Here is a 26,557-nt window from a genome sequence, read left to right as displayed (position 1 = left end):
ATAGAACTTAGCCTATATTATTCTATGTGTCTGTCTCTTAAAGTCATCATAAGGCTTTCTAATAATAAAGACACAGAATAATAACCATAAAATTCATTAAAACTTTATTTTATTTTCTGCCTGCGATCCCGATATTGTCCACAGGAGGGCACACTTTTCTGTCCCTTAGCGTTAGCATTGAAGTCATCATAAGGCTTTCTAAACACAGAATAATAACCATAAAATTCATTAAAACTTTATTTTATTTTCTGCCTGCGATCCCGATATTGTCCACAAGAGGGCGCACCTTTCTGTCCCTTAGCGTTAGCATTGAAGTCATCATAAGGCTTTCTAAACACAGAATAATAACCATAAAATTCATTAAAACTTTATTTTATTTTCTGCCTGCGATCCCGATATTGTCCACAGGAGGGCACACTTTTCTGTCCCTTAGCGTTAGCATTGAAGTCATCATAAGGCTTTCTAAACGGGTTACGGCTTTTGGATCAGGGACAGGAAAGTGCGCCATCTGGTGGACACTCAATTTTCCCACGATACCGGCATTGTCCTCAAGAGGGCGCACTTTTCTGTCCCTGATCCAAAAGCCGTAACCCGTTTAGAAAGCCTTATGATGACTTCAATGCTAACGCTAAGGGACAGAAAAGTGCGCCCTCTTGAGGACAACACCGGTATCGTGGGAATTTTTAGCGTCCACCAGATGGCGCACTTTTCTGTCCCTGATCCAAAAGCCGTAACCCGTTTAGAAAGCCTTATGATGACTTCAATGCTAACGCTAAGGGACAGAAAAGTGCGCCCTCCTGTGGACAATATCGGGATCGCGGGGAAAAATAAAATAAACCTTTTTAATGAATTTTATGGTTGTTATTCTGTTTAGAAAGCCTTAGGATGACTTCAATGCTAACGCTAAGGGACAGAAAAGTGCGCCCTCTTGTGGACAATATCGGGATCGCGGGGAAAAAATAAAATAAACCTTTTTAATGAATTTTATGGTTGTTATTCTGTTTAGAAAGCCTTATGATGACTTCAATGCTAACGCTAAGGGACAGAAAAGTGCGCCCTCCTGTGGACAATATCGGGATCGCAGGCAGAAAATAAAATAAACTGTTTTAATGAATTTTATGGTTATTATTCTGTGTCTTTATTATTAGAAAGCCTTATGATGACTTTGAGACAGACACATAGAATAATATAGGCTAAGTTCTATTAGGAAGCAACCCACTAGATCTGAGCCTAGGTGAGCATATGTGTGTGTGTTAATGTACACAGACACACACAGCAATAGGTATATTCCCTAATATATGGTAATATGCTTATACATCTACATCAGGGGTGTCCAAACTTGGGAACTTTAAGACTTGTGGACTTCAACTCCCAGAATTCTGGGAGTTGAAGTCCACAAGTCTTAAAGTTCCCAAGTTTGGACACCCCTGATCTACATATTACCATACATTAAGGTGTGTATACCACTAAGGTTACGAGTTCTGGTCTGCAAAAGTAGAAGCAAGCCACCAGAGGGAAGCTACATTTTTGTTTTGGCGTCCTCTAGTGGCCTACCATGTTTTTGCAGCCTAGAGCTGGTAAGAGAGAGCAGTCTTTTTGAAACTTGGCAACTTCGAAGGGGCACGGCTTTCGACTCCCAAAATTACTTGGGAGTTGAGGTCCCCCACCTCCGACAAGTTTGCAAAACACCTGCCCTCGCTGGTATACACAATAATATACATCCGGCCACGTGTGTGCATTTCTTTCTTCTGTAGCTCCACTGGCCCATCCAGCAAAGGAGGCCTCCAAAAATGACTCGTGCTACATATTTTTTTTTTTTTTTGACCCAGCCAGCAGGAACTGGCATGGATAAGCCGGATCGGGCAAAGAACCTCGTGCTGCATCGAGTTAGATATGTACTACAACTCCCAGCGCCCTTAGGCAGCAAGGTTAAGAGGAAAGGTGGCAGGTTCGGCAGTCCTGGCGCAATCAAGGGGAAGTGCCAATGGAGCTGGAGGAGAAAGGATACTTACACACACGTGCTCGACTTACCTGTGGTGGAAGGGCCACGGAAGGCGTGGCAGGGCGTCCTCCGGATCTCCTCTTAATTTGGGGTTTCAAACACAAGCATCACTGACAATAAAAACAGCCATTTTTCAAGCACACCAACACCTGTTCCGAGACCATCGCTTAATAAAGATATTTTATTTACAAGAAAAAAGCTCCCAAAGCCCCATCTTTTCCAGGTGTTGCAGGTAGCTCTCCAGATATTGCAGGTAGCTCTCCAGGTGTTGCAGGTAGCATTGGTGCCAGCTCCAGAAAAGCAGTGTTGAACGCAGTGCAATTGAATGGAGCCCCTCCCTGCGGTCTCTGCCCATGTGGGCAGCAGCCTGTGTTCCTAACTCCTGGTTTTTGGGCTTCAGTCTTTATTACTACCTCCTGATTCTTACCTATCTATCGTGGTTCCTGTGGGCCATCATTTCTTCCATTCTACAGTGGTGTTGTTAGAAGTTTTGGGGAGATCCCATGTGCCCCTCTTTTGCTGCTGCCTGATGGGCCAGCCCAAGCCCTCCCAAGAGCTCTGCAGGAGCTCCATCCTTGGGGTTCCCCTTCTCCAGGGTCCAGCTTAGTTGGTCTTCCCCTTGGACTGAAGGTGCTTTTTTTTTTCCCCAAGAGGCCCCTGGACTCCCTTTCTCCTCGAAGACGTTTCGCGCCTCTCATCCTCGAAACGTCTTCGGAGAAACAAAACAAACCAGAAAGTCCAGCTGCCTCTTGAAAAGAAAAAAGGCCCCTTTGGGACAATCCTGGCCTGCATGACGGAGAATCTCCCCAGACATCTTGGTTCTCCCCTTCTTCCGGCGCTGCCTAGATGTTGTCATAGGGGACCACAAGGCCAATATTGTAGTTGTAGCCGGTCATTTCGTTGTAAGAGGAACGGCAGATAGGAAGGCCGCTCTCGGCCACCAACTGGTCGATGGAAAACTCGTAGGCGTAGATGATGCCTCGGTGCCTGTTAGGAGAGAAGGGGAAAGAAAGTAAGCAGAATAGCAATAGCCCTTAGACTTATATACCACTTTACAGTGCTTTTACAGCCCTCTCTAAGCGGTTGACAGAATCAGCCTCTTGCCCCCAACAATCTGGGTCCTCATTTTACCCACTTCGGAAGGAGGGAAGGTTGAGTCAACTTTGAGCCCTGTCAGGATAGAACTGCTGGCAATCAGCAGAGTTAGCCTGCAATGCTGCATTTTAACCACTGTGTATGATGGATGGAGGATGGATGGAAGGAAGGAAGGAAGATGGATGGATGGATGGAAGGAAGGGAGAAGGTGAGGAGAGAGAAGAGGGAAGGAAGGGAGGGGAGCAGAGAAGAAGAGAAGAGATTACAGAAGAGAACAGGGGTGGAGGGGAGGGGAGGGAAGGGAAGAGAAGAGGGAAGAGAAGAGGGAAGGGAAGGGAAGAGAAGAGGGAAGGGAAGAGAAGAGGGAAGGGAAGAATGGAATGGAAAAAGAGAAGACAAGAGAGAAGGGAAGAGAAGAGAAGAGGGAAGAGAAGAATGGAATGGAAAAAGAGGAGATGAGAAGAGAGAAGGGAAGGGAAGAGGGAAGAGAAGAATAGAATGGAAAAAAAGGAGAAGAGAAGAGAGAATGGAAGGGAAGAGAAGAGGGAAGAGAAGAATGGAATGGAAAAAGAGGAGAAGAGAAGAGAGAAGGGAAGGGATGGGAAGAGAAGAGAGAAGGGAAGAAAAGAGAGGATTTAAATAGAATTTGGTTAGCTAACCCGTTTTCCAAGCAGAGGAGACACCAATACCCATCCAGAAACAGCTGAACTATAATTCCCATCAACCTTAGCCAAACCAACCCATAAAAACAGGTGCTGGAACCTCAAACCACCTTTCACCCATTGCGCTGGGTTTGCTTTTCCAGGAGTCAACCAGCCTCTTGCTGTTCACCACGGAGCTCGCTCGCAACTCATACTTGGATAGTCTTCCTATCCTAAACCCCCAAGATTCCTGGTTCTCTGACAGCGTTAAGACCTCGCTCTCCCATCCTCCTCCTTTCGTTTGTTTAAAATCAGGAAGGCCACCTTGGGGAGGACTCCTGGTGCCCTGCCATACTGCCTCGCTGAGACTCCTGGGGATTGTAGTCCAGCGATACCGAAGAGAGGTGTCACAGGGCGCCTCCTGCGGATTGGGATAAAGTACCTTCGGTGAGCGGTAAAGTCGTCGTCCGTGATGCTGGCCCCCCCAGGGAGTTTTTTCATTGGGGACGTTGGCCGTGATGAGGCTGTGGGAGTTGAAGCGGACGTGGCGAATGGGGTGCCTGGAATAAAAGGACCAGCAGTCAGTCAATGGTTTAGAATAGAATAGAATAGAATAGAACAGAATAAAATGATAGAAAATAGAACAGAATAAAATGATAGAAAACAGAATAGAATAGAATGATAGAAAACAGAATAAAATAGGATAGAAAACAGAATAGAATAAAATGATAGAAAATAGAACAGAATAGAATAGAATGATAGAAAATAGAACAGAATAGAATAGAATGATAGAAAACAGAATAGAATAGAATAGAATGATAGAAAACAGAATAGAATAAAATAATAGAAAATAGAACAGAATAGAATAGAATGATAGAAAATAGAATAGAATAGAATGATAGAAAACAGAATAGAATAAAATGATAGAAAATAGAACAGAATAGAATAGAATGATAGAAAACAGAATAGAATAAAATGATAGAAAATAGAACAGAATAGAATAGAATAGAATGATAGAAAACAGAATAGAATAGAAAGAATGATAGAAAACAGAATAGAATAAAATGATAGAAAATAGAACAGAATAGAATAGAATAGAATGATAGAAAACAGAATAGAATAGAATAGAATGATAGAAAACAGAATAGAATAAAATGATAGAAAATAGAACAGAATAGAATAGAATAGAATGATAGAAAACAGAACAGAATAGAATAGAATGATAGAAAACAGAATAGAACAGAATAATAATAATAATAATAATAATAATAATAATAATAATAATAATAATAATAATAATAATAATAATAATAATAATAATAAATTTGAATTTATTAGCCGCTCCCTTTCCAGGCAGGACTCGGGGCGGCGTACAATGGGCATATAGGACATAGAAACATGTGTACAAACACATAAACACATAAACATACAAAAATACAGAGACACACATGCACGGAGGAGGTAACCAATTACAACATTTAGACAGTTAAAATCCCCATTAAAATACCCCAATTGTAAAAGACCCAATGTACAATTAAAATTTAAAATTTAAAAAGACAGTCAGGAGGAGTGAGAAAAATTACGGTTGAGCCAGGCCAGATAATTGAAAGAATGATAGAAAACAGAATAGAACAGAATGATAGAAAACAGAATAGAATAAAATGATAGAAAATAGAACAGAATAGAATAGAATGATAGAAAACAGAATAGAATAAAATGATAGAAAATAGAACAGAACAGAATAGAATGAATAGAAAACAGAATAGTCTAGACTAGATTAGACTAGACTAGAATAGAATAGAATAGAAGGGTCCTTGGAGGTCTTCTAGTCCAGCCCCCTGCTCAAGCAGGAGAACCTTATATCCTTTCAGATAAGTGACTGTCCAGTCTCTTCTTAAAAACCCACCATTTCTGAAGGCAAGCTGTTCCACTGATGACTGTAGTTTTGGGAGTATAAGATGCACCAAGATTGTAAATTTTAAAAAAAGTTTTTGCACTCTGCAGACCTCCCAATCCCCCTGGATGCCTTGTTTTTTTGTGAAAAATGGGGCATGCAGAGAGTTTGAGAGGCCTGCAAAGGGCTCCTGGGGGCTGGGGGCAAAAGCGAGCAAAAAATGGCCCTTAGCAACAGAAATGTTCGGCCCAATTGTGGTTGTAAGCTGAGGATGACCTGTATGTAAGAAAACCTCAAGGCCCCCCTGATTTATTTATTTTTAACAGCCCTCCGAGGGCACAGCGGATGTCCCGTAACGCCTAAGAAAGGCTGACCCTGGGGAAAACGCAGTTGGCTGGTAATGCCTCTCGAAGCGAACACGAGGCTGCCTGCCTTGGGGTTCCAGTCATAGGAAACATATTTCTCTGCTTTTGTAAAGTGCAGTAGGACAACAGAAAAATAAGTTTGTTTTTTCCAAAAGCAGAAAAATAGTTTTGAGCGCACTCAAGTGGAATCTTTCTGAAATGCAGCTGGAGCAGGAAGAGATGGAATAAGAAAAATAATAAGAGAGGAGGAAGAGAAGAAGAGGAGAGAGGAAGAAGGGGAAGGGGAAGAAGAAGAATAGGAGGAAGAGAAGAAGAAGAGGAGAGAGGAAGAAGGGGAAGGGGAAGAAGAGGAGGAGGAGGAAGAGAAGAAGAACAGGAGGAAGAGGAAGAGAAGAAGAGGAGAGAGGAAGAAGGTAAGAAGAGGAGGAGGAGGAAGAGAAGAAGAGGAGAGAGGAAGAAGGGGAAGGGGAAGAAGAATAGGAGGAGGAGGAGGAGGAGGACGGGGGGGGAGGAGGAGGAGGAGGAGAAGAGGAGGAGGAAGAGGAGAAGAAGAAAGTGTTTTTTTCTACCCTTAATCCATTTCTTCCTGCTCCAGCTGCCTCTTAAAAACGTACAGGTAGTCCTCAACTTATGACCACAATTGAGAACGGCACTTTCATCTCTGAGTGATGCGGTTGTTAATTGAGCCACATCCAATCTCATGAATTTTTGCTGAGTTTGTTAAGGGGATCACGTGGCCGTTAAAACGAATCCAGTTCCTCCCATTGGCTTTGCTTGCCAGGAGCTGCCTGGGAAGGGTCACTAACGGGGAATATGGGCCACCCGAAGGCCGGACAAGAAATAATGGATGGAAACTGACCCAGGAGAGATTCAACCTGGAAATAAGGAGAAATTTTCTGACAGAACAATCAACCCTTGGAACCGAAGTTGCCTTCGGAAGTTGTGGGAGTTTCATCCCTGGAGGCTTTCAAGGAGAGACTGGACTGCCATCGGTCAGAAATGGTGTAGGGTCTCCTGCTTGGGCGGGGGGTTGGACTAGATGACCTACAAGGGCCCTTCCAACTCTGTGAATCTGTTAAAGCCGGTAGGATCTCACCTGGCATGCATCTCCCAGAGCTTGCTGCCCATGCGCTGGTCCCATGCGCAGACCAGCCCTTCTTCGCCGCCGCTGACCACCTTCCAGTCGTCCATCTGCACCACCGAGACCCCCAACTGATGGCCACAAAGCGAGGAGACAGGCTCACTTCTGCGGAGGTCGTACACCATCACCCTGAGAAAGCAAGAGAAGGGATTGTGAATATTTAAGGAGGTGGGAGGGAAGATACCTGCCTGTCCTGCATGCTTAAACAGGAGGACAATCTACTAGTCCTTAAGAGGAAACAATGTCTGGTGTTTGGGCTTTTGGTCCTGTTTCTTTGCCCCAAACAAGAGAATGCAGATTGCCACTGAACAGGGGTCATCTTGGACTTACGACCACAACTGAGCCCAGAATTGATGTTGCTATGTGAGAAATTTGGTGAGTTTTTTCCCGTTTTATGACTTTCCCCGCCACCCTTGGCAAGCGACTCACAGTTATGACGGCCGCAGTGTCCTGAGGTCATGCGATCATCTTTTGTGACCTTCTGATGAGCCTAATCAACAGGGAAGTTCGATTCACTTCACCACCTGGTGACTAACTTATCAATGGCAGTGATTAACTTAACAACGATGGCAAGGAAAGTCGTAAAACGGAGCAAAACTCACTGCCTCACTTAGTGATGGAAATGGGGGGGGGGGCTCAACTGTGGCCGTAACCTGAGGGCCACCTGTAGATAGGAAGACTGCAGGGTTAAATCCAGATGCCCTTGTCAAATAAAAGGACTAATAAGCCATGGGATAAAATGAAGACCAAGGGAGGTACTCATACCACTCCATAAAGCCTTAGTAAGGCCACACCTGGAATCCTGCATGCAGTTTTGGTCACCACACTAGAAAAAAGATGTGGAGACTCTAGAAAAAGCGCAGAGAAGAGCAACCAGGATGAAGAGGGGACTGGAGGCTAAAACATACGATGGACGGTTGCAGGAACTGGGCATGGCTAGTCTAGGGAAGAGAAGGACCAGGGGAGACAGGAGAGCAGACTTCCAATATTTGAGGGGTTGCCACAGAGAGGAGTTAGGGGCTCAAGCTATTCTTCAAAGCACCCGAAGACCAGACAAGGAAGAATGGATGGAAACTGACCAAGGAGAGATTCAACCTAGAAATAAGGAGGAATCTTCTGAGAGTGAGAACAATCAGCCCATGGAACAGAAGTTGCCTTCAGAAGTTGTGGGAGCTTCATCACTGGAGGCTTTCAAGAAGAGGCTGGGCTGCCATCTGACAGATATGGTATAGGGTTTCCTGCTTGGGCAGGGGGTTGGACTAGATGACCTCCAAGGTCCCTTCCAACTCTGTTAATCTGAATCTAAAATGGTCAAAGGCCTGGAGACTAAAACATAGGATGAACGGTTGTAGGAACTGGGCCTGAAAGGAAATAAGCAAGGGCAACAACGGAAAGGAGGGAGGATGAGGAGGGAAAGGGAGAAAGGGTAAAGGAGAGGAAGTAAGAGAGGGGATGTAGGGGTAGGAGAGAGGGGAAGAAGGAGGAGAAGAGAGGAGGAGTGGGGGAAAGAGAGGGGAAGAAGAAAAGAGGGAGAGGAGGAAAGAAGAAGGTGGAGAAGGGAGGTTGAGAAAACGGAAGGAGCAAGGTTGTTGCAAAATAAGATGGAAGTACGAGGTGGCAAGAAAGTGACACCGTGTTTTTTATATTTGTAAGAAGATAGTGATAAATGTTAATAGTTAATAGGTAAATTTTAATAGTATCTATAAGAATGTATATTTGTGAATATATTAGAAAGGGAAAAAAAAACTTTATGCAAAAAAAAAAGGACACACGATGCCAATGAGGAATAGATTTCACGCCACTGTCTTTTTCCAACTCCAAGGAGTGAACCATCCCCGTTGATTCAGTGACTTTGGGCCAGTCCCTGCTCCATCAGTCCAATTAATCTTGTGAAATCCCCAAGTGAAATCTGCCTGCCTTAACAGATCAGGTTTGGTTTGTTCCCCCCCCCCCCAGTGGGTGGCTGTTTCCCTTCTTTCTCCTTCTTTCCTTTTTCCTCCTCTTTCAGCACTTATGTGTATCTCCCAGGCTATTGATTTTACATTGTGGGTTTCTACATGTTGCTTCGTTGTGGGGTACTAATTGGTATTTAGTGTTACTGAATAATAGTTTTTTAAAAATCCTTTTCATTAGTATAGTATCATATAATTAATATAATATATAATATAATTTACATATATGTACACATACACATACATACTAGAGATATACATACATACTAGAGATATACATACATACTAGAGATATACATACATACTAGATAGATGATAGATAGATAGATAGATAGATAGATGATAGATAGATAGATAATTCTGGGAGTTGAAGTCCACAAGTCTTAAAGTTCCCCAGTTTGGACCCCCCTGATCTAAGGGGGGGAGGGGAGAACCCGCTGAAGCCCCAAAAGGAGCCTTGAGTCCCCTTACCAGGTCTCGGATGAGCCGCCCCAGCAGGTCCTCCTTTCCTCCGCCTCCTCTTCCTCCTCCTCCTCCTCCGGGGGTCTCCGCAGCGGGGCCGGGGTCCCCCTCAGGCGAGATGCGGAGGAGGAGGCGCTGGAGCGGCGGCTCTTCCTCCAGCAGCCCCCCGAGGAGAGCCCCGTAGCCGCCCCAGCTTCGCACCGGCTGCGGCTCTTCGCCTTCCGCTTCCCGAGGCCTCTTCCGGCTCCCGCCGCTCTGCTGCCGCCGCCGCTGCTGCCGCCTCGGACCTTCCCGGGCCAGCTCGGCTTGCCAGCGGCGGCGGAAGGAATCCAGCACCGACCAAGACCACGATGACGACACTTCCTCCTCCATCATGGCGGCCCGGAAGAGGCGCGCCGACGGACCGGCCACTTCCGGCCGCGATGGTCCGGTTCGCAAAAGCGGCCGGCTGGGAAACCGCGGGCGCCACACGAACGTTCCGCCCCAGCAATGGGAGACCCTTCCGTACGACCCGCCTGCCCCCCCCCCCCCCCGAATATTATCCTGGAGTTTGGCGCGTGCCCGTTCCCTGCGCGTCACGTGACGGAGTTCGCCACGGCGGAGAAAGTGTGAAGTTTCGCCCGACATTGCGGGGGGTGGAAACTCCCCCCACCCCATTTTCTTTATGTACATCAAGCCTTATGATGGCTTCAATGCTATCGCTAAGGGACAGAAAAGTGCGCCCTCTTGAGGACAATGCCGGTATCGTGGGAAAATTTGAGTGTCCACCAGATGGCGCACTTTTCTGTCCCTGATCCAAAAGCCGTAACCCGTTTAGAAAGCCTTATGATGACTTCAATGCTAACGCTAAGGGACAGAAAAGTGTGCCCTCCTGTGGACAATATCGGGATCGCAGGCAGAAAATAAAATAAACCTTTTTAATGAATTTTATGGTTATTATTCTGTGTCTTTATTATTAGAAGCCCCGTTATTAATATTATTAGGGAAAGGGGAGGCCCAGGGGCTGCAGAAAAGGCACAGAAGAGGGAAACCTGATCCAAAAGCCGTAACCCGTTTAGGAAGCCTTATGATGACTTCAATGCTATCGCTAAGGGACAGAAAAGTGCGCCCTCTTGAGGACAATGCCGGTATCGTGGGAAAATTTGAGTGTCCACCAGATGGCGCACTTTTCTGTCCCTGATCCAAAAGCCGTAACCCGTTTAGGAAGCCTTATGATGACTTCAATGCTAACGCTAAGGGACAGAAAAGTGTGCCCTCCTGTGGACAATATCGGGATCGCAGCCACAAAAGAAAATAAACCTTTTTAATGATTTCTTCCTTTTTTTATAGAAAAAGAAAAGGGGGGGAAAAAAACATGCAGCAACCAATAAAAGTCCATTTTCAGAAGGGGCCTCCATGTACATAATTTATTTATCTCGCTTTCCCACACACACACACACACATTTCCTGTGCCACCCACAAATTTTAGCATCCCTTCCCTCCCCCCCCTCTTTTCTTCCGGAAGACTGGATTCACGCAGGTTGGGCAGCAAAGGGGCCCCAGGCCCTCCTAGCGTGGCACTTTTGAGGCTTTGCCACTTTGCCTGGAAGCTTTTGAAGAATCCTTTCCAAAAATCCCATGATTATTTTTTCCTGCCTTCCAAACATTGGGAGTTCTCTTCCTTGTTCCCCCCTCCCCCGTTCTCCCAGCATTGAGGGTCCACCAGGCTGGCATCTATTGGTGTGGCTTTCGGGGCAGCAAGACGGGCGTCTGCATCTGCAGGAAACAGGCTGGTTATCTTGGCCGCGTTCAGAGGGCACCAAGTGGCACCCGATTTCTCCCTGTCAACCAGGCGCCTTTTCCTCGCCCTCCTGCGAGTATCGGCTGCCCCCTCCGGTAGCGTCCTGTAGGGAACTCCAGGTCTTTTCCAGCCACCTAGAGGAAGCCATGGGGCAGCCCCTCGTGCCAGTGCAGGAGAGGGGCAGTGCCAGCTCTGCCTCAGATCTTCTCCACGTAGTTCCCTGGAAACAGCCCTTCCTTGCCACGGATGCGGCCCTCCCACCATCCCGAAGGATCTGGAAAGGGGAGAGAAATCGTCCTTAGGACGGACCGGAGCCCTTCTCCCTCAGCCCCGAATCCCCTCTCCCCCTCAGGGCTCTGGCCTTCCAGGCCAAAGCAGCTGTGTGGATGGCCTTGAGGTGCTTCGGGAAGCCTCACCTTCCTTGATCATTTCAATGATGTCGTTGGCGTTGAAACTCAGCTCATCCGTGTCCTGGGCGTCGTAGGCGTAGAGAGCCCGGCACCGGGGAAGGCCCGGCTGGGGTTTGGGCTTAGGTTTGGGCTTGGCACGACCCCCTCCTGGGACGGGTTTAGCTTCTTTGCTAAGGTGGCGCCGAAGGCTGGAAAAAGACCGTTCTCAGCTGCCTGGCATTTTGTGGGCAAGCAGGCCAAAGGGGAAGTAAACCTTCCAGGGTGAGTGACATGGCAAAGGGCTGCCCCTACCCACTCAAGTCATGCCCCCCCCCCCCAAAAACGGGCAAAGAGAAGGCAGCGCACCTCAAAATATGTGGATTCTCAGCTGGGTGGACTCCAAATCCCAGTATGGGAATTCTGGGAGTTGAAGTCCACCCATCTCAGAGCTGGGAAGGCTGAGAGACGGTGCCAGTTGGAGAAAAGTAAAGAGAATTCTTGGGGGAAGAAGTTCCTCACCCAGCCACCCCTTGGTCAGGGACATCCATGAAGCCCAGGTCAAGCGGTCCTGCGGGGAAGGCTCGGGCACGTGGGCTGGCTCCCTGGCGCGGCAGGCTGGGCTGCTCCATGCTGCCCTGGCGGGTGATGGAATGGCGCTGCGGGAAGGAGGACCTGGCCCCCCGGCCGTGGCTGCCCCAGGCCGGCCCTGCGGAGAAGAAAGTCAGCCACCGCCTCCCGCTTTAAACGCCCAGCGGTTCCACCCAGCCCGGTTGTCTCAAGAGGAACGAGTGTTAGACGGTCATTCGGGAGGCTGGTCGGGGGGAAGCTTTTTGCAACCAGGGTGTTTCTGGGTGGGGCCCAGATCAGTTGAGGCTCCGTCGTATCTCCCAAGAGATACGATTTGGGGAATGTTGGCTTCAGAGAGGAAATCGGGGAATCAGGATAATCTGCAAATGATGATTAGCAAAAACTCTCTTACCTGTGCTGGTCTGGGCATTCCAGCCCAAGGCAGGGCCTCCCGCGGAGTACCGGCTTTTCCTGGTGTCCTTCCGGTTTGGGCCTGAAAATTTTGCAAATAAATCCTGAAACTTTTGCAAATCCTGAAACTTTTGCAAACAATTCCTGAAAGTTCTGCCAATAGGCTCTGCATATTTCTTTTGCAGAAGCTATTTGTGTGCGCTTTCCTTGCGCTCCCCGTTGCTCCCCCCGCTGGGCTTCTCCCAGAAACGCAGGGTCATCGTCTCAACCCCCCCCCTCCCCATTCAATCCCGCATCCACGACTTACGGGCATTGCGAGGTAGACCCGGCCCAATGCTGACTACCAGGACTTTGCCGCTGGTGCGGAGGAGAGCCAGATCCCCCTGGCAGGTCTGGAAGTGGATCTGTCGGGAGCCGGCCGCTGCCCAGGGGCCCCAGCTGTCCTTCTTCACCTTGAACTCCAGCCTGGGGTGGGGGAAGCGTCCAGAGAGAAAAGGAATTGGGGGGGGGTGCAAGCAAGGGCAGAAATCGGGGGGGGGGGGGCTGCCCCATTAAGGTTCGGTTCAAATCCTCAGTGCTAATCAGCTTGCAACTCCTGCCTCCTGGGAGGTTTTTGACTGGGGATCTCCTGATGGTGCCCCATCCCTAATCTTCAGGAAGTTGGCCAAAGGGCAGGGCTGCCCTCCGGTCTCCATGAGGAAGTTCACCCAGAGGAGAAATTCACAGAGACGATTAACCAGGGCTGGAAAGGAGGCCCGGAAACCCTCCATGTGCAAAAGAAGTCTACCCCAGGGTGTCTAAGAGCAGGAAAAGGCGGGGGGAGGGGGAGGGAGTGCCGCCTACTGGTTGCTGAACTTGATGGGCAGCTGTCTCTGGGTCCTTTCTCCGTATCGCTTGTAGAGCAAACTCAACAACTCGGTCTTGAAAACGGACTCCAACACTGTGTCGTACTGGGACTCGTGGAGGATGAGGAAATCGTCCTGCAGCGTGCTGGGGGGGGGGGGAGCATAGTCAGGAGGGGGTCCTCTTGGCACGGCTCCCCCCCCCTCCCCATAAGCCCCGGGGAAGTGGGCATCACCGGTCAGAAGGGGAGGAGACGGGCTCTCCAGGGTGCCAGAATCTGCCAATGGCTGGGAAATCCCCCTTTCAAGTGGCAGGGAGTCCCCCAGGCTCCCTCCGAGGAAAAGTGCTGAGGAGAGCCTCTCTCTTCACCGGGGAAGCGGCCGGTTCTCCCTGCTCACCTGAGGGAGACAGACTGGATCCTCTCCACCTCCAGCTGCCTCTTCAGGACCTCCCGAATGGCCCCCTTCTCCGGTCCCTGCTTCACCTTCTCCCGCCCGATCAGGTAGAGGAATTTGGGGGTGAGGATCAGGTCCCGTTTGACGGTCTGCAAGGGGGATCCCAAAGAGGGTTCAGTCCCAGGGAGGTCAGGGCCCTTGGAGGGGGAGGGGTTTCTCCAGCTGGGCCCACCCGCCCAGCAGCTGAGAGGCCAAATTCTCATCTCAACGGCTTTTAGCCAAGGTGTAGAGCCTCCAGCCTCAGGCACGGCCTATCTTACTCCCCGCCGAGAAGGGAAGCAGCCGGATCCAGCTGTGGCCACGCCTCACCTTGAAGCGACGGTCGTACTTAGTGACGGTGTCGGCGAAGTCCACCCGCTCCCTGCGGCCGAGGAAACGGCGGAGTTCGGGGTGGTTGTCCAGGCCGATGTAGTCGCCCATGAAGTTGCGGTTCAGGCTGTTGCGACGGCGTTCCTTCTTGTTGAGGACAAGGTTGGAGGCTTTTTTTGTGGGGGGGGGGGAGGAAAAATTGGTGTCAGAACCGGCTGCAATGGGCACAAGGGGTGGAAAGCCCTCTTGGCATGCTCAGAGGCCACCTTGGCCCTTCTTCCTCTGCAAGGAGGAAGAGATGGGCTTCTCCAAAGGGTGGGTAAAGCCTGCCCTCTGGTGGCTTGTGGTGGTCACTGCAGACGGGCAGGAAAATAGAATAGAATAACCGAGTGGGAAGGGACCTTGGAGATCTTCTAGTCCACCCCCGGCTCAGAATACTATGGGGGTTTTCTCCCTCACCTTCCTCTCGCATCTGCATATTCCTGCGGACGGCCACATGTTTGCGCCAGGCCTTCTGGATCACCCGGGCGAAGCCGTCGTAGCGCCGTTCCCTCATCTCCTCCAGGAGGAAAAGCTGCAGGGGGAGCCCGTGGGGGGGGGGAGCGTTGAGTGCCAGGCAAGCAGGCACGAAGGGAGACCCTCCCCATTTCCCTCCCCCACAGGGGTCGGGGGCTTTTGGGCATCCTTGGGGAAGGGAATGTCCGCATTCCCGGAGGGGCTCCCGGCGCTCACCGATTCGGGGGCTTTGATGAACACCTTTGTCCGTCCCAGCTGGAACTGGTCAGGGTCCATGTTGACCGACCTCATCAGGTGCACCACGCCCTGCCTCTCGTCCCCACGCCAGCAGGGCCACGTCTCCCGAGTCAGGATGGCGTACCTGGGCAGGAGGAGGGGAGGGAGGGGAGGATGGAGCCTGGCAGATCCACCTCCAGCAGGTGGGCTGAAAAAGCAGGGGGGGTTTTCGGGGGGGGTGATAAAAAAAGCTTCCGGGAGGCCAGAAAGCAGCTCTCACCTCTGGAGAAACTTCTGGAAGACTCGCCGATAAGCGTATCCGGCCCGTCGCACTCGGATATTCTCCTGCAGCCCCAAATATTCCACCTGGTGCTTCACCCTGCGAAGGGGGCAGAATGGGGGGTCTTGGAGGCCCAGCGCTCTATTCCTTCGCTGCTATGACCCCCGGGGCAAATGGTGGGTCCCTGATGGCGGGCCGGCCGGGAGTGGGGGGGGGGGGGGGCTCTGCCTAAATTGGTGTTTCCTAAGCTTGTCTTAAGTTTTAAGATGTGTGGAAAAGAACTCCCAGGATTCCCCGCTGCCTTACCGGCTCTCCTCCCAATCTCGGGACCTCTTGGTTTCGTTCGGCTTGATGCATCGGATGTAATGCGGGCTACACTTCATCAGGGTGCTGACCAGGCTGTTGGCTTGTTTCTTTGGAGAGAAGGAAGGGGGGAGTGAATGAGAAGGAGGGAAGGAGGAAGGAAGGAAAAGAAAGAAGGAGGGAGTGAATGAGAAGGAAGGGAAGGAAGGAAGAAAAAGAAGGAAGGGGGGAGTGAATGAGAAGGGAGGGAAGGAAGGAAGGGAAGAAAAAGAAAGGAGGGAGAATGAAAAGGAAGGAGGGAGTGAATGAGAAGGAGGGAAGGAGGAAGGAAGGAAGGAAAAGAAAGAAGGAGGGAGTGAATGAGAAGGAAGGGAAGGAAGGAAGCTGCTATTACCATCATGTGTGCAAACAGATTCCCCAACAGCTGAGGGTGTGTGTGTGTGTGTCTGTGTGTGTCTGCCTTTCTCTTAGGCAGTTCCGAAGCCACCAAGCCCCCCCCCCCCTTCCTTGCCCTGCCTGGGAGAGTCTCCCCCCCCCCCCCACTTACCTTGATCTTGCTGCCTGCTGTGGTGGGGCGCCCCTTCTTGTCCGTGCTGAGGCTCTCGGGGAAGAGGTCCCGGATGAAGGGGCTGCAGGAGAAGCCGAGGTCTGATTAACCCTCCAAGGAAGGGAGGGAGGCATTGGGGGGGGGTGTCTTCGGATCGTGCAACCCACTCCCCACCAACACCCCCGGGGCCCTCACATCTCACTGCTCTGCATCAGCTCCACCAGATCTGGGAAGAGCACATCCCGGTTGCGTTCGCAGAAGCCCTCCACGTCATAGGAGACCTGTGGGGTCAGAAAGCGGGATTTGGGTTCCAGCTGGCCCTTGGGGAGGGGGGAGGGGGTCCCCACGGGTGGGATTTTGGGGCCCCCCCGGAGCCCCTCACCTTGCCAGCATAGTGGTGGATGATGAAGCCCTTGTTCCAGCTGTTGAAATGGGGGTGCCTGCCCAGTGCCGACTGGAGCTTCTGGAGCAAGGTGTGGTCGGCCCCCTCGCCTTTGGCGTGCATGGTGGCGCAGACGTCGTCCAGGATGCTCATGAGCCCCGGGGGATTCTGGGAAGGAGGAGAAAAGCCAGAGAAGAAAAGCAATGAAGAATTCTGCCTCCCCCCCTTCCCCCCGCCCCAAACCGGCCTGTCTCCTTCGGTCCAACCGCAGCACAAGCCTACCCTGCTTTTATTTATTATATTTATCCAATTTATCTGTGCTACCCGTCGCATGGCTTTTCCCCGCCTGCAAAACCATGCTCAAGTTCCTCTGCCGATCCAGAACTGGCCTGTTTCCACTGCAGCCTTAAAGCAAGATCCCTTTTTCCTTTACTCCAAAGTGAAAATAAACAAACAAAGAGAATCGTTCTTCTCCTGCGTAGATCAGTTGCTCCTCCGAGCCTAAATCCAAGGCTCCCTGGGGGGGAATGTAGCAGAGCCACAAGGGGTCCTTTTCTGCGACCCGGAAGGGATGCTGCAAAATAGCTCTTTAAATAAATAAGGTCTACCTTACAAGGAGGGTGTTTGCTTACCACTTTGTTCTCGATGAGGTCACACACCACTTTGTTGTTGAAATAATCAATGGGAGTCCAGCGGATTCCCTCCTGGACGTACTCCTCCTGCAGAGAGGAAGGAGGAGAGGGGTAAAAGGGGGAGGAATGGGCCCAAAATTAAACATGAATTAAACACTCAGTTCTGCCGTGAACATTCGGGCTCCGAGTTCGCCAATCTGACCCTCCTTCTTTCCCACTGAAAAATTCTCCTTATGGATTACAAAACACATTTATACGGCCGCCCAACTCCCACACGGTGGCCCTGTCCCAGCTTCAGGGTTTCTGCCCCAAAGTCAGGATTTTAAAAAATGCAAAACCTTTTCCCTGTTTGCACAAAATAAAGAATAGAAAAGAGAGAGGAGGCTCACTTGCTCAGCCTTCAGGGTCAACTCGATGAAAATCTGCTGGAGTTTTTCGTTCACAAAATTGATGCAGAATTGCTCAAAGCCGTTTTTCTGGCAGGAGAGAAGCAGAAACTCAACCCCTGAATACGTGCAAGGTTGCAAAATGTTGGCATCGCGTTTACTGGGCAATTCCTTCGAGGCTTTGCCAGGGGAGCTCGGGATCTGCTTCCTGGGCCGTTCACTCACTCCGGCCGTCTACGAAATTCTGCCCTGGATCATTTCCGAGGCTCCACGCAAAGCTGCCCTTCCAGATCTGAGCCGTGAAGCGTTTGACACTCCGCACCAAGAGGGGTGAAATAATGACCTTCTAAAGCTACTCCTGGGAGGAGGAGACTCCCTTCCAAAGGGCCTTTGTTCCCTTTGCTAAAACACAAGACGGAACGGAATCCCGGGAAAGAGGCCTCCCGCTTTCCCACGCATCAGGGATATTTTTTCTCCAAAACCACTGGTTTTGCAACTGGTGGCAGCCACGGGACCCATGAGGTTAATTCAACCCTCACCTCCAACTGGCAGTTTATGCCAGGGAAGAGGCTGGCATGGGAAGAGGCCTCTTCTTCACCTGGCGGGGAGCCAGGAAAGGAAGGTTTGGGGGGCTGCAGGTTTACCTGGAAGATTTCGAAGCCGTAAATGTCGAGGACGCCGATGTTGTACTCCTGGTGCTGCTTCTCCATGGCTTTGTTGACAGCCTGGGAAGAGGAGGAGGAGGAGGAGAGAAAGCGGGCGGGGAGGAAGAGAGCAGGGAAAGACAGGAGAGAGGAAGAGAAGGAAGGATGAGGAGTTTCCCTGGCTGTGTCACCAAAGCAGTTTGTCTTCACTTTGATTTAAAGGTCCTCTTTCCCTCTTCCTGCGGCCTTGGAGCTTTTCCTCGCTGGCTCTTGAGATCTGCCCCCCTCAACACCCCCGTCTCATCCCTCCGCCTGCCTTCGGAAGCCCCACTCGGGGTGAGTGGAAGCCTGCCCGGCCACTCACGTCCACCAGGAAGTCGAAGAGGCGAGCGTAGAGGGCCTTGCAAAGAGCATCGCGGCTGAAGTTGGCCTGCTCCACGTTGAGGGTGACGTCAATGACCTCCTGCCTGCCGCCCCACTTGCTGTCCATCTTGCGGCTGGTCAGTTTCTCCTGGAGGCGCTGCTGGTTGATGGCCAGGAGGTAGGAGGGGAAGGCCAGGACTGCGGAGAGGGACCGAGACAGGGCAGCAGCAGCTCCACCGGCTGCTTCTTCCCTTGGGAGTCTCCCTGATTTTCACCCCAGCCCAGCAAACAAGACTCGCGGGTCACTCGGCCACCGCTCAGCGGCCGTGGCCCCCCGCCCTGCCCACAGCACCGGACGGGGAGCCTCCCCAAGACCCTCTTCAGCCCTCGGCTGAAGTCCAGACTCACAATCCTCGCTCTCCACCACGGCGTAGTTGCCCGACTCCTGGAAAGTGATATTGCCAAGGTGCAGGATGCCAGCTACAATCTGGAGTACCAGGGCCTGCTCTTCCTCCGAGAGGCCAACCACCTCCATGGCTGTCTGGGGGAGGAGGAGGAGGAGGAGGAGGAAGGAGGAGGAGGAGAAGAGAAGGAAGGAGGAGCAGGAAGGTATCAGCTGTGGGCCCCTGTGGCACAGCAAGAGTGAAGCTAACCCAGAAGCCCTGGGATCAGCCACCCTTCTTCACCTGGCAGCTTATTTCAATAAACTTTGTTTTGAAAAGTGGACGTGCCAACCCCCCCCACTCCCCAGAAGCACAACTGGGGTCTTTTCTGCTGCTTAAATGCCCAGTGCAGCCTAGGAGCCCCCCCCCCCTTGGTAGTTTTTGCTGGGGAGGAAACGGGCAGAGGCAAAAGTCCGAAGGGACTCGGTGATGCCCCAACCGTCTCTTTTTCCCTGGGGACCAAGCCGGCTCCACTGCCCAACCGAGGGTCCCTTCCTCCTGCCCCAGAGCCCCCGGGCCACTCCGGAGGAAGGAGGGGCTCAGAGTTAAACATTATAGGAGAAATATTCACGGCCGACCCAGGACATTCATGCTTGCTTTTAAATCTTTGGCCTTCCAACCTCAAGGAGGGAAGCCGAGCATCCTGGCAGGACTACAATTCCATCGAGGAATTCGTTACAGGCAGGTGGCTGGGGATCATGGGGAATGTGGTCCAGGATGGCAGACCCAGAGGGTTGAGGCAGGCTCCCGCCATCCACCCTGTCATCCTGGGTGTGAAAGAGGAAACGGCCCCGTCAAGGCCCCCGTCCCTACCAAGGTTTCCTGGAATTCCTGCCGGTCATTCATGTCGTCCACCTTGTAGGCCGCCGACTGATTGAGGTAGTAGTAGTAGTCCGGGCTCGTGATCCCCAGGTTCTCCCGTTGCTCCTGGCTGGCTCCCTCCAGCAGCTGCGTTCACACAACGGGGGCCAAAGAGCCGGGTTCAAAATGCCACGTTGGGAATGGCGCAAGGAAAAAAGCCAAACATTTTGCTCTCTTGCTTTGCAGCTGAGTGCCCAGGACTGAAGGCGGGGATGATGGGGTTGGGAGTTAGACCCACCCAGAGGATCAAGGTCGGGGTCTGCTGGGCGTAGGGACCTTCCTCGGCCGCTCACCCACCTGGTAGTAGATGTGGAAGTTTCTCTCTCCGGAATTCTGGCTGACCACACGGGATTTCTCCAGCAGGAAGTTGTAGATTTTGCCCCCATCCGGCTCACCCCCACGGCTGAACTGGATCTCAAAATATTTGCCCTGGGGGGAAAATGGGGGGGGGGGTCTTAAATTTCCCCCTTTTGCCCCTCCCCCTGGTTCCTCTCTGCTCCTTTTCTGGGCCACATCCACAATTTTCACACACCCGCCTCAATTTTGTGCCTAGTGTTGGGCTTAGATCAATGAAGCGTTTATTTGCCTCACTGGACCCTGTAAATGTCACCAGATTACACTAGGGGGCAGCACTCATCCAAGCTCCTCAGGATCAGGCCTGGATGAGACACCACCAGGAGATCCCGGAGAAGCATTTCGGATTGGAAGGACAAAACAAAAAAGAAGAAGATAAAACTTAAACAACTTTCTTGGTGTCCCTAAGAAAAACCCTGGGATGCAGACACGGAGTCACCAGGGACAAGCTGTCCACACGTGGATTTAGGATTTAGGATCTGCCAGCCCCCCCCCCCTTTCCCCAGGTCCCCCCCCCCCACTCACAAATCGACTGGAATTGTTGTTCCTGACAGTCTTTGCATTCCCAAAGGCCTCCAGGAGGGGGTTAGATTTTAGGATAATATCTTTCACATGCTGAAAATGAGAGAGATCGCACTTATTCTTTATCCCCCCTTTATTATTATTATTATTATTTAAATAAATAACTGCAGGCAGAAAAAACAGCCCTGTGAGGTGGAGCAGCCCCCAGCCACCCGGAGGCCTTTCACCCCCAAGACGGCACTAGAACTCCCAGCCTCCCAGTCTCAAGTCCTGAGCCGCCACCAACACACCCAAATGGAGACCTTCCCACAGGACCTTCTGCCCACTGCCAGCCCAATGAGACCTGAACTGGGGGGGGGGGCAAGGGGGGGCGTTATTTCACGTCAGGACAAGCCGCTCACCTGGACGCTTGGCCCTCCGCCGGACACTTTGGAGACGTATCCCATGATGTATTTGGCCGCCACCGTCTTGCCGGCTCCGCTCTCCCCACTAGGAGGGGAAAGAGGGGAGGGGGAGGAAATCAGGCCTGGAATGAGCTTTCCACAGACCCCCAACTGCCCCCCCCAGTGAAGCCCCAGCCTCACCTGATGATGACGCACTGGTTCTCCCCGTCAATCAACATGTTGCGGTACATCTGATCCGCCAGGGCGTAGATGTGTGGAGGGTTTTCGTACTGGGCCTGTGTGAGACGGACACAAACACGTACGGGGCGGCCCTGAGCATCTCGGCACATCCCAGGGGAGACTAGAGGTCATCTAGTCCAGCTTGGACCCCAACTGGAAACTTTGCTGTTTGGCGGCCCATAATCCCGGGGACCGTTCTGGGATTAGCAAAGACGCCTCCCCCCCCCCACATGGGTGCAAAGTGGGGCTTCTCCCCCCCCCTCCCCACGCACGCACGCACTCACCGCCCCCTGGTACATGTCAATCTCTCGGTCGGTGAAGTAGGGCAGCTGCTTGAAGGGGTTGACCGAAATCAGGACGGGCCCAATGTAGGTCTAGTCGTCTCCACGTTAAGGGTTGGCACGGAAGGGGGGAAAAGGGAGGCCTGAACCCACCGCTCCCTCCCCCCGAGGCTTCCTGCCAGAGGTAGACTGCTCTTATACAGGCAGGCTTGTCCACCCCACTCCCGCCTCTCCTTCTCCCGGAGTCCAGAAAGGGATACGAAAATGTAGTCGTCCATGAATCTTTTCCGCAAGTTCTCCACGATGGCCTCTTCGTGGACCTTCGACAGGAGGACCATGTCGTCCACCCCACTCTGCTTGACATTCTGCATCTGCCAGTGGGATCGCTCTTTGCTGCCCTGGGGGGAGGAGGAGGAGGAGGAGGAGGAGGAGGGATTTGGGGTGGGCTTCTTTCCCCTCCCCCTTTGGAATGGGACCGGGTGCCCCCTTGCGAGCCCAGGAAAGAAACCACGGCCCCATTCCAAAAATAAATCCTTTTAAAAAGCGAAAATCCGTGGCACTGAAGCAGCCACGAGCCCAGCAAGTATCGTTTTCAGAGCTGGGGGGGGGGGCTTAGGGGGCACAGATGCCCACGGCTGATTTTTTTTTGGGGGTGGTGGTGGCACCAGATGGGGCTTCTGGTAGCCACCCGCCATCCAAAGGGCTTTTGCGCTTCCAAGCAACGCTTCACAAATCTTAGCCACGTTTGAGAATAAATTACAGCCTCAGCCACCCCCCCCCAAAAAAAAAGCCCCCCGAGCAACGAGGACTTTAAAAAAGCCCAGAAAACAACCTTTTTTTTTTCTTTCCCGGAGAGGGAAAGAAAAGCCTTCCAGGAAATTGTCGGGTTTGAGCTGAGAAACTGGTTAAAAATACTAGCCCTTCATTAGCTGTGCCAGGCTGGATCGAGAGGGTTTGGTGGAGGCGGCTGGACAGGCGAAGGGGGGGGGGGAGGCGGGGGGGGGCAGCACAGTCAAACTTTGCAAAGTTTGCCCTCTCCCGTTTCGTGGCGGGGTTTGTGTCTGGGGGGGATTCAGGGTGTGTGTGCCCCATTACACCCCACATCCAGAGGCTGCCCTTCTCTCCTGCACCGTAACACCTGGGTGGCCTTGGGGGGCAGATTTCCCCCCCCCCCATCACCGCCCATCTTGGTCTTGCAAACTTTCCCAAAAGTTGGTTGCTAAGCGTTCTCCCTGGCTAAGCCGGGAAGACAATGCCGGTTAGGAGTTGCCAAGCGACCAGAAGCTGGACGGACGGGCGCTTCCACCCGCCAATTGACTCTTGGGTGCCCGGAGTGGAGAGCAGCCTCTGGCAGAGAGAGAGAAGGAGAGGGGGCACCACCTGCGCCCCACGGTAAGCTCAGGAGGCGAGTTCAAATGCCCCCTCTCTGGAATTGAGGAGGGGGCAAAGTGTGCAGCCTCTGGAAAGCCCCCCCCCGGAGCCCTCAAATCCAGGAGGAAAGCTTAAATCGAATAATAACATTCATTAGAATGAAATCACTTTGTTTTTTTTTCCTTTTGACTGCATCAAACACCCACCCACCCAACCACTCACCCACCCTGGGCTCACTCTTTAAAAAAAAAAAAAAGTTTTAAAGTAAAGTTTTATTTTCCCATCACCTCTCTTACATCATTCATCTTACACTGTGTCGTCTGGGTGCAATCTTTTGTGTCGTCATATTTAAATCTATTTTTATTTTACCTTTAACTTTACATTTCAATGGCCTTTTAATTCAACTCCCCCCCTATAATTCTACGTTCTTTTCCAAATGATTCTGTTTCTTTTTGTCTATATTCGTGTTCTGTCCAATGATAAAAACATCCCCCTCCCTGGGCCCTCTCCGGGGGTTTCGTTCACACAGGAGGGAATTGGCCTGGGTCCATTCACACAACCGACTCAACATCGGGTACTTCCTGCCTAGCGTGATTGGTGCCACCGTGTGAAACCGGGATGGAGACGACCATCCGAGCGCAGGAGTTTAAGAAGGTTAACTGGCTGTGTGAAGGCACCTGGACTGGCAGTGCCCAGATTGCCAGGTGGAGATAAACAGCCTTTGTGAGGTTTCTGCCTTTCTCCTTCTCCTTAAAAATCCGGAGTTTCTTGGTTCCAGGCTGGCGATGAGCTACCTGGGCCTTTGCGTCACCTGGGAGGAGAAATCCTCCCCATCAGTTGGGAAACTGGCTTTTCCTCCCTTCGTTTGGGTTGGGTGCCTCTGAGATCCCCTCCGCTTTGGGGAAGGGTGGGACTAGGACAGAGGAGACCCCAGGCACCTCATCTCCCCACCCCACCCCCCAAAAAAACCTGCCAAAGCAGCAGCAGCAGCACCAGCAGCAGCTCCCACCAGGGAGTTTGCCAGGCCAGCTGGCTTTCCAACCCAGGTTGCATGCAGGAGAGCTGAGAGAGTTGGCACCTCCTCCTCCTCCTCCTCCCCCAAATTCCAGTCCAGGGAAAAGAATGCGACGCGTATTTGCAGGGCTAACAAGACTCCACTTTGCGCCACTTTGCAGCTATCACGGACGACAACAAGTCTGACTTCAATGCCCCACGTGGGAATGGGAGGTGCCCCCTTTGCCTCCCCAACAAACCTGTGGCCAGGTAGATCACAGGTGCTGAGCAAGGGAGGGAGGGAGGGAGGGAGGGAGGGAGGGAGGAAGGAGACGATGAAAAGAAGAAGGAAGGAAGGAAGGAAGGAAGGAAGGGGGGAGGAGGAGGAGGAAGAGGACCACCAATGATACCCCCTGCCTCTTTCCACCACCTGTGACACCCCCCCTCCCCCCTCCTGTCAGCCTCGCCCTTCTGACTCAGCTCTGGCTCCTGCCAGAGTCCCAAGGGGAGGCCCTGGGGAAGCCGGGAGTGGAGCCATGAGTCAGCCGGGAGGAAGGCTGGCATTCCAGGCCATCTCCCTCTCATGCCTGGTCCTGTGTAATTTGGCCCCACCTGGCTGGACTGGGTGCGGGTCATGCGCAGGCGCCCAGCGGTGACAGCCTCCCTCCTGGCCAGTAGTTAAACATTAGCTGGGCAGCCGGTGGGGAGAGGCTTCCGCTTCCCACAACAGAACCACCAGCCCCCTTCCCCTTGGACTACAGCTCCCATCACCCCCAGCAGAAAAATTCAAATCCTCCATTTTAAAAAAAGAGTCACCAGGCAGGTGAGAAGATCTCAGGCTCTCTCTTGATTTTGGAGGCCCCAAAGGATTGCAGCTTACACAGAAAGCCCCCCTCGCTGCAGGGAGGCAGGAAAGCACTCTGCACATGCTTCTGGCCCCTGCTATTTATTTGGCCCCCATTCCGGAACTGAGAGAAAGCAAGGGCTTCGCTCGGGGGGGGGGGGTGAGGGGATGGGGGGGAGCCCAAGAGAGGGGAGATTCTTATCCTAGAGAGGGGAGGGTGCCTCCCCCCCCTCCCGGGCCATTCCCTTCCCTGCAACCTTTGCTCCCTTTCTCCCGGATGATAAAGCCAGAATATTCAAGCTCTCCTGAAGGGCAGATTCCGGCCTGGAGGGCGGGAAGCTCTCAGAGCCAAGATGGAAACGGAGCACCCTGACCCAGGAGTTTGGGACTGCCAATCCCATCAGCCTCGGCCAGCATAATCCGTGGCCAAATAGTTGGAAGAGCCCCTGGATCTCTTCTCCAGTGGTGGAGAGAAGGCCTTTCTTGGCTGCAGCCTGGTCTCTGTGTGCGTTTGTGGGTCTCTGTGTGCGTTTGTGGGTCTCTGTGTGTGTTTGTGGGTCTCTGTGTGCGTTTGTGGGTCTTTGTGGGATCTCACCCTGGGGGCTGCCCTGAAACCCACAGCCCATGGCTGGGTTTGTGCGACCACTGTGGGTTCCCCGGTTTGCCTCTGCTTGTGTTGCCGGAGTGAGCAGAAACTCAAGGGAGGCTCTTTGCAAAGCCCCCCCCTCCTTTGTCTGGAGACCCCCGTCCCCCACCCCACACGGCCCCACCTTTGCCCCCTGGACAGAAAGGCCTCCGCGGCTCTTTCGTCTCCCACGCAAACCCCACGGCCGCCTCTGCAGAAACCGGGACAGCCGGCTGACAGAAAGGGCTCCCCGGCTGAGCGAGTCTCCTTTGGACGGGGCAGGGGGTGGGCTGGATGGCCTCAAGGGTCCCTCGGAGCCCCAGAAGGCGCCGGCCCACAGACGGCCGGGGGGAAGGGGGACCTTCGGCTCATCCTTGGATAAGAATTTAAGCAGAATAAAGAGACTTTTTCCGCGCCAAACCGGCCAAGCAGGAAGCGAAGCGAAGAAGCTGGGCTGCCCCTCCGCGGGCACCGGGAGGGCCATGCGGGGCCCCTCCGCCAAAGACCCCCCAGCCAGACGCGGGACTCGGCGGGGAAGCCCGGATCGGCCGCGGGTCTCTCCTTCCCCGGGGGGGGGGGGGCTGGAGGGGGCGACCCGCCCAAGGGGGAGGAGGGGGAGGGTCCCCGAAGCCCCCCCGGCGGGCAGACTCACCATGGTGCCAGCTGGCTGCGCTCCTCGCCCGCCGCAGCTCCGGTTCCTCGCCAGGTGGAGGCCGGTGGGGGGGGGGCGGTGGGGGGGGCACTTCAAGACTCCAGCATCGCCCCCGCCGGGCCCCTCTGCTCGGACGCCCCTGCGCGGCTGGGGGGGAGGGAGGGAGGAGGCGAGCGGCTCCCGGGGGCAGCAGACAAAGCGCGGCCGGGCTCTCCTGCCTTCCTTCCCCGCCGCGGCCGGACAGGCTCCGACAGGTAGGCGCTCCGGCTGGAGAGTTTCGGGCTGGGGCGGGCGCGGGCGGAGGGGCTGGCGGGCGCCCCCTGGCGGACAGGGAAGCCACGCGCGGGCAGGCGCCGGCCCCAGCTACGCACGCGCGCGCCCCCTGCTGGAGCAGAGTGGAAGGTTTTCCATCC

General features: G+C 52.7%; 2 protein-coding genes across 4 annotated transcripts; both read right to left on the bottom strand.

The window, feature by feature from the left end:
• Positions 1-2,165: 2,165 nt before the first annotated feature.
• LOC309400218 (F-box/WD repeat-containing protein 8-like) lies at positions 2,166-10,058 on the bottom strand. 3 transcript variants are annotated; one of them, XM_081968613.1, is made up of 4 exons: positions 9,562-9,940; positions 7,094-7,267; positions 4,181-4,298; positions 2,166-2,989 (listed from the first exon to the last, which is right to left on the bottom strand). In XM_081968613.1, the coding sequence occupies exons 2-4, from the start codon at positions 7,261-7,263 to the stop codon at positions 2,855-2,857; spliced, it is 423 nt and encodes a 140-aa protein (XP_081824739.1). In that variant the 5' UTR covers positions 7,264-7,267; positions 9,562-9,940; the 3' UTR covers positions 2,166-2,854. The 3 variants fall into 3 exon arrangements, with proteins under 3 accessions (XP_081824739.1, XP_081824740.1, XP_081824738.1); XM_081968614.1 differs by lacking the exon at positions 4,181-4,298 and having other exon boundaries at positions 9,562-9,951; XM_081968612.1 differs by lacking the exons at positions 4,181-4,298; positions 7,094-7,267 and having other exon boundaries at positions 9,562-10,058.
• A 960-nt stretch (positions 10,059-11,018) lies between these two features.
• LOC309399749 (unconventional myosin-Ie-like) lies at positions 11,019-26,429 on the bottom strand. Its single transcript, XM_081967835.1, has 28 exons — positions 26,145-26,429; positions 21,920-22,057; positions 21,663-21,752; positions 21,340-21,434; positions 21,157-21,244; positions 20,759-20,848; positions 20,177-20,308; positions 19,832-19,966; positions 18,984-19,116; positions 18,577-18,773; positions 18,213-18,293; positions 17,572-17,658; positions 17,183-17,269; positions 16,551-16,718; positions 16,364-16,449; positions 16,169-16,250; positions 15,625-15,731; positions 15,319-15,417; positions 15,039-15,183; positions 14,766-14,880; positions 14,307-14,476; positions 13,941-14,086; positions 13,543-13,689; positions 13,007-13,164; positions 12,701-12,781; positions 12,241-12,427; positions 11,749-11,930; positions 11,019-11,606 (listed from the first exon to the last, which is right to left on the bottom strand). Exons 1-28 carry the CDS (start codon positions 26,145-26,147, stop codon positions 11,530-11,532), a joined length of 3,306 nt encoding a protein of 1,101 aa, XP_081823961.1. The 5' UTR covers positions 26,148-26,429; the 3' UTR covers positions 11,019-11,529.
• Between the last annotated feature and the right edge of the window lie 128 nt (positions 26,430-26,557).

Source organism: Natrix helvetica (assembly GCF_964273705.1).
Source record: "Natrix helvetica genome assembly, chromosome: 16".
NCBI classification, from domain to species: Eukaryota; Metazoa; Chordata; class Lepidosauria; order Squamata; family Natricidae; genus Natrix; species Natrix helvetica.
The sequence above is the reverse complement of the archived record's forward strand: the minus strand, read 5'-3'. Positions and strand labels throughout refer to the sequence as shown.

Excerpts from the sequence above, each read along its gene's own strand:
- LOC309400218 (XM_081968612.1), bottom strand. The coding sequence starts at position 9,927 with ATGATGGAGGAGGAAGTGTCGTCATCGTGGTCTTGGTCGGTGCTGGAT. Across the intron at positions 2,990-9,561 it reads GGCGGCTCATCCGAGACCTG|GCACCGAGGCATCATCTACG; the intron begins GTAAGGGGACTC and ends CTCTCCTAACAG.
- LOC309399749 (XM_081967835.1), bottom strand. Across the intron at positions 18,294-18,576 it reads TCTTCGACTTCCTGGTGGAC|GCTGTCAACAAAGCCATGGA; the intron begins GTGAGTGGCCGG and ends TCCTCTTCCCAG. Across the intron at positions 16,251-16,363 it reads CTGATGCAGAGCAGTGAGAT|CCCCTTCATCCGGGACCTCT; the intron begins GTGAGGGCCCCG and ends CTTCTCCTGCAG.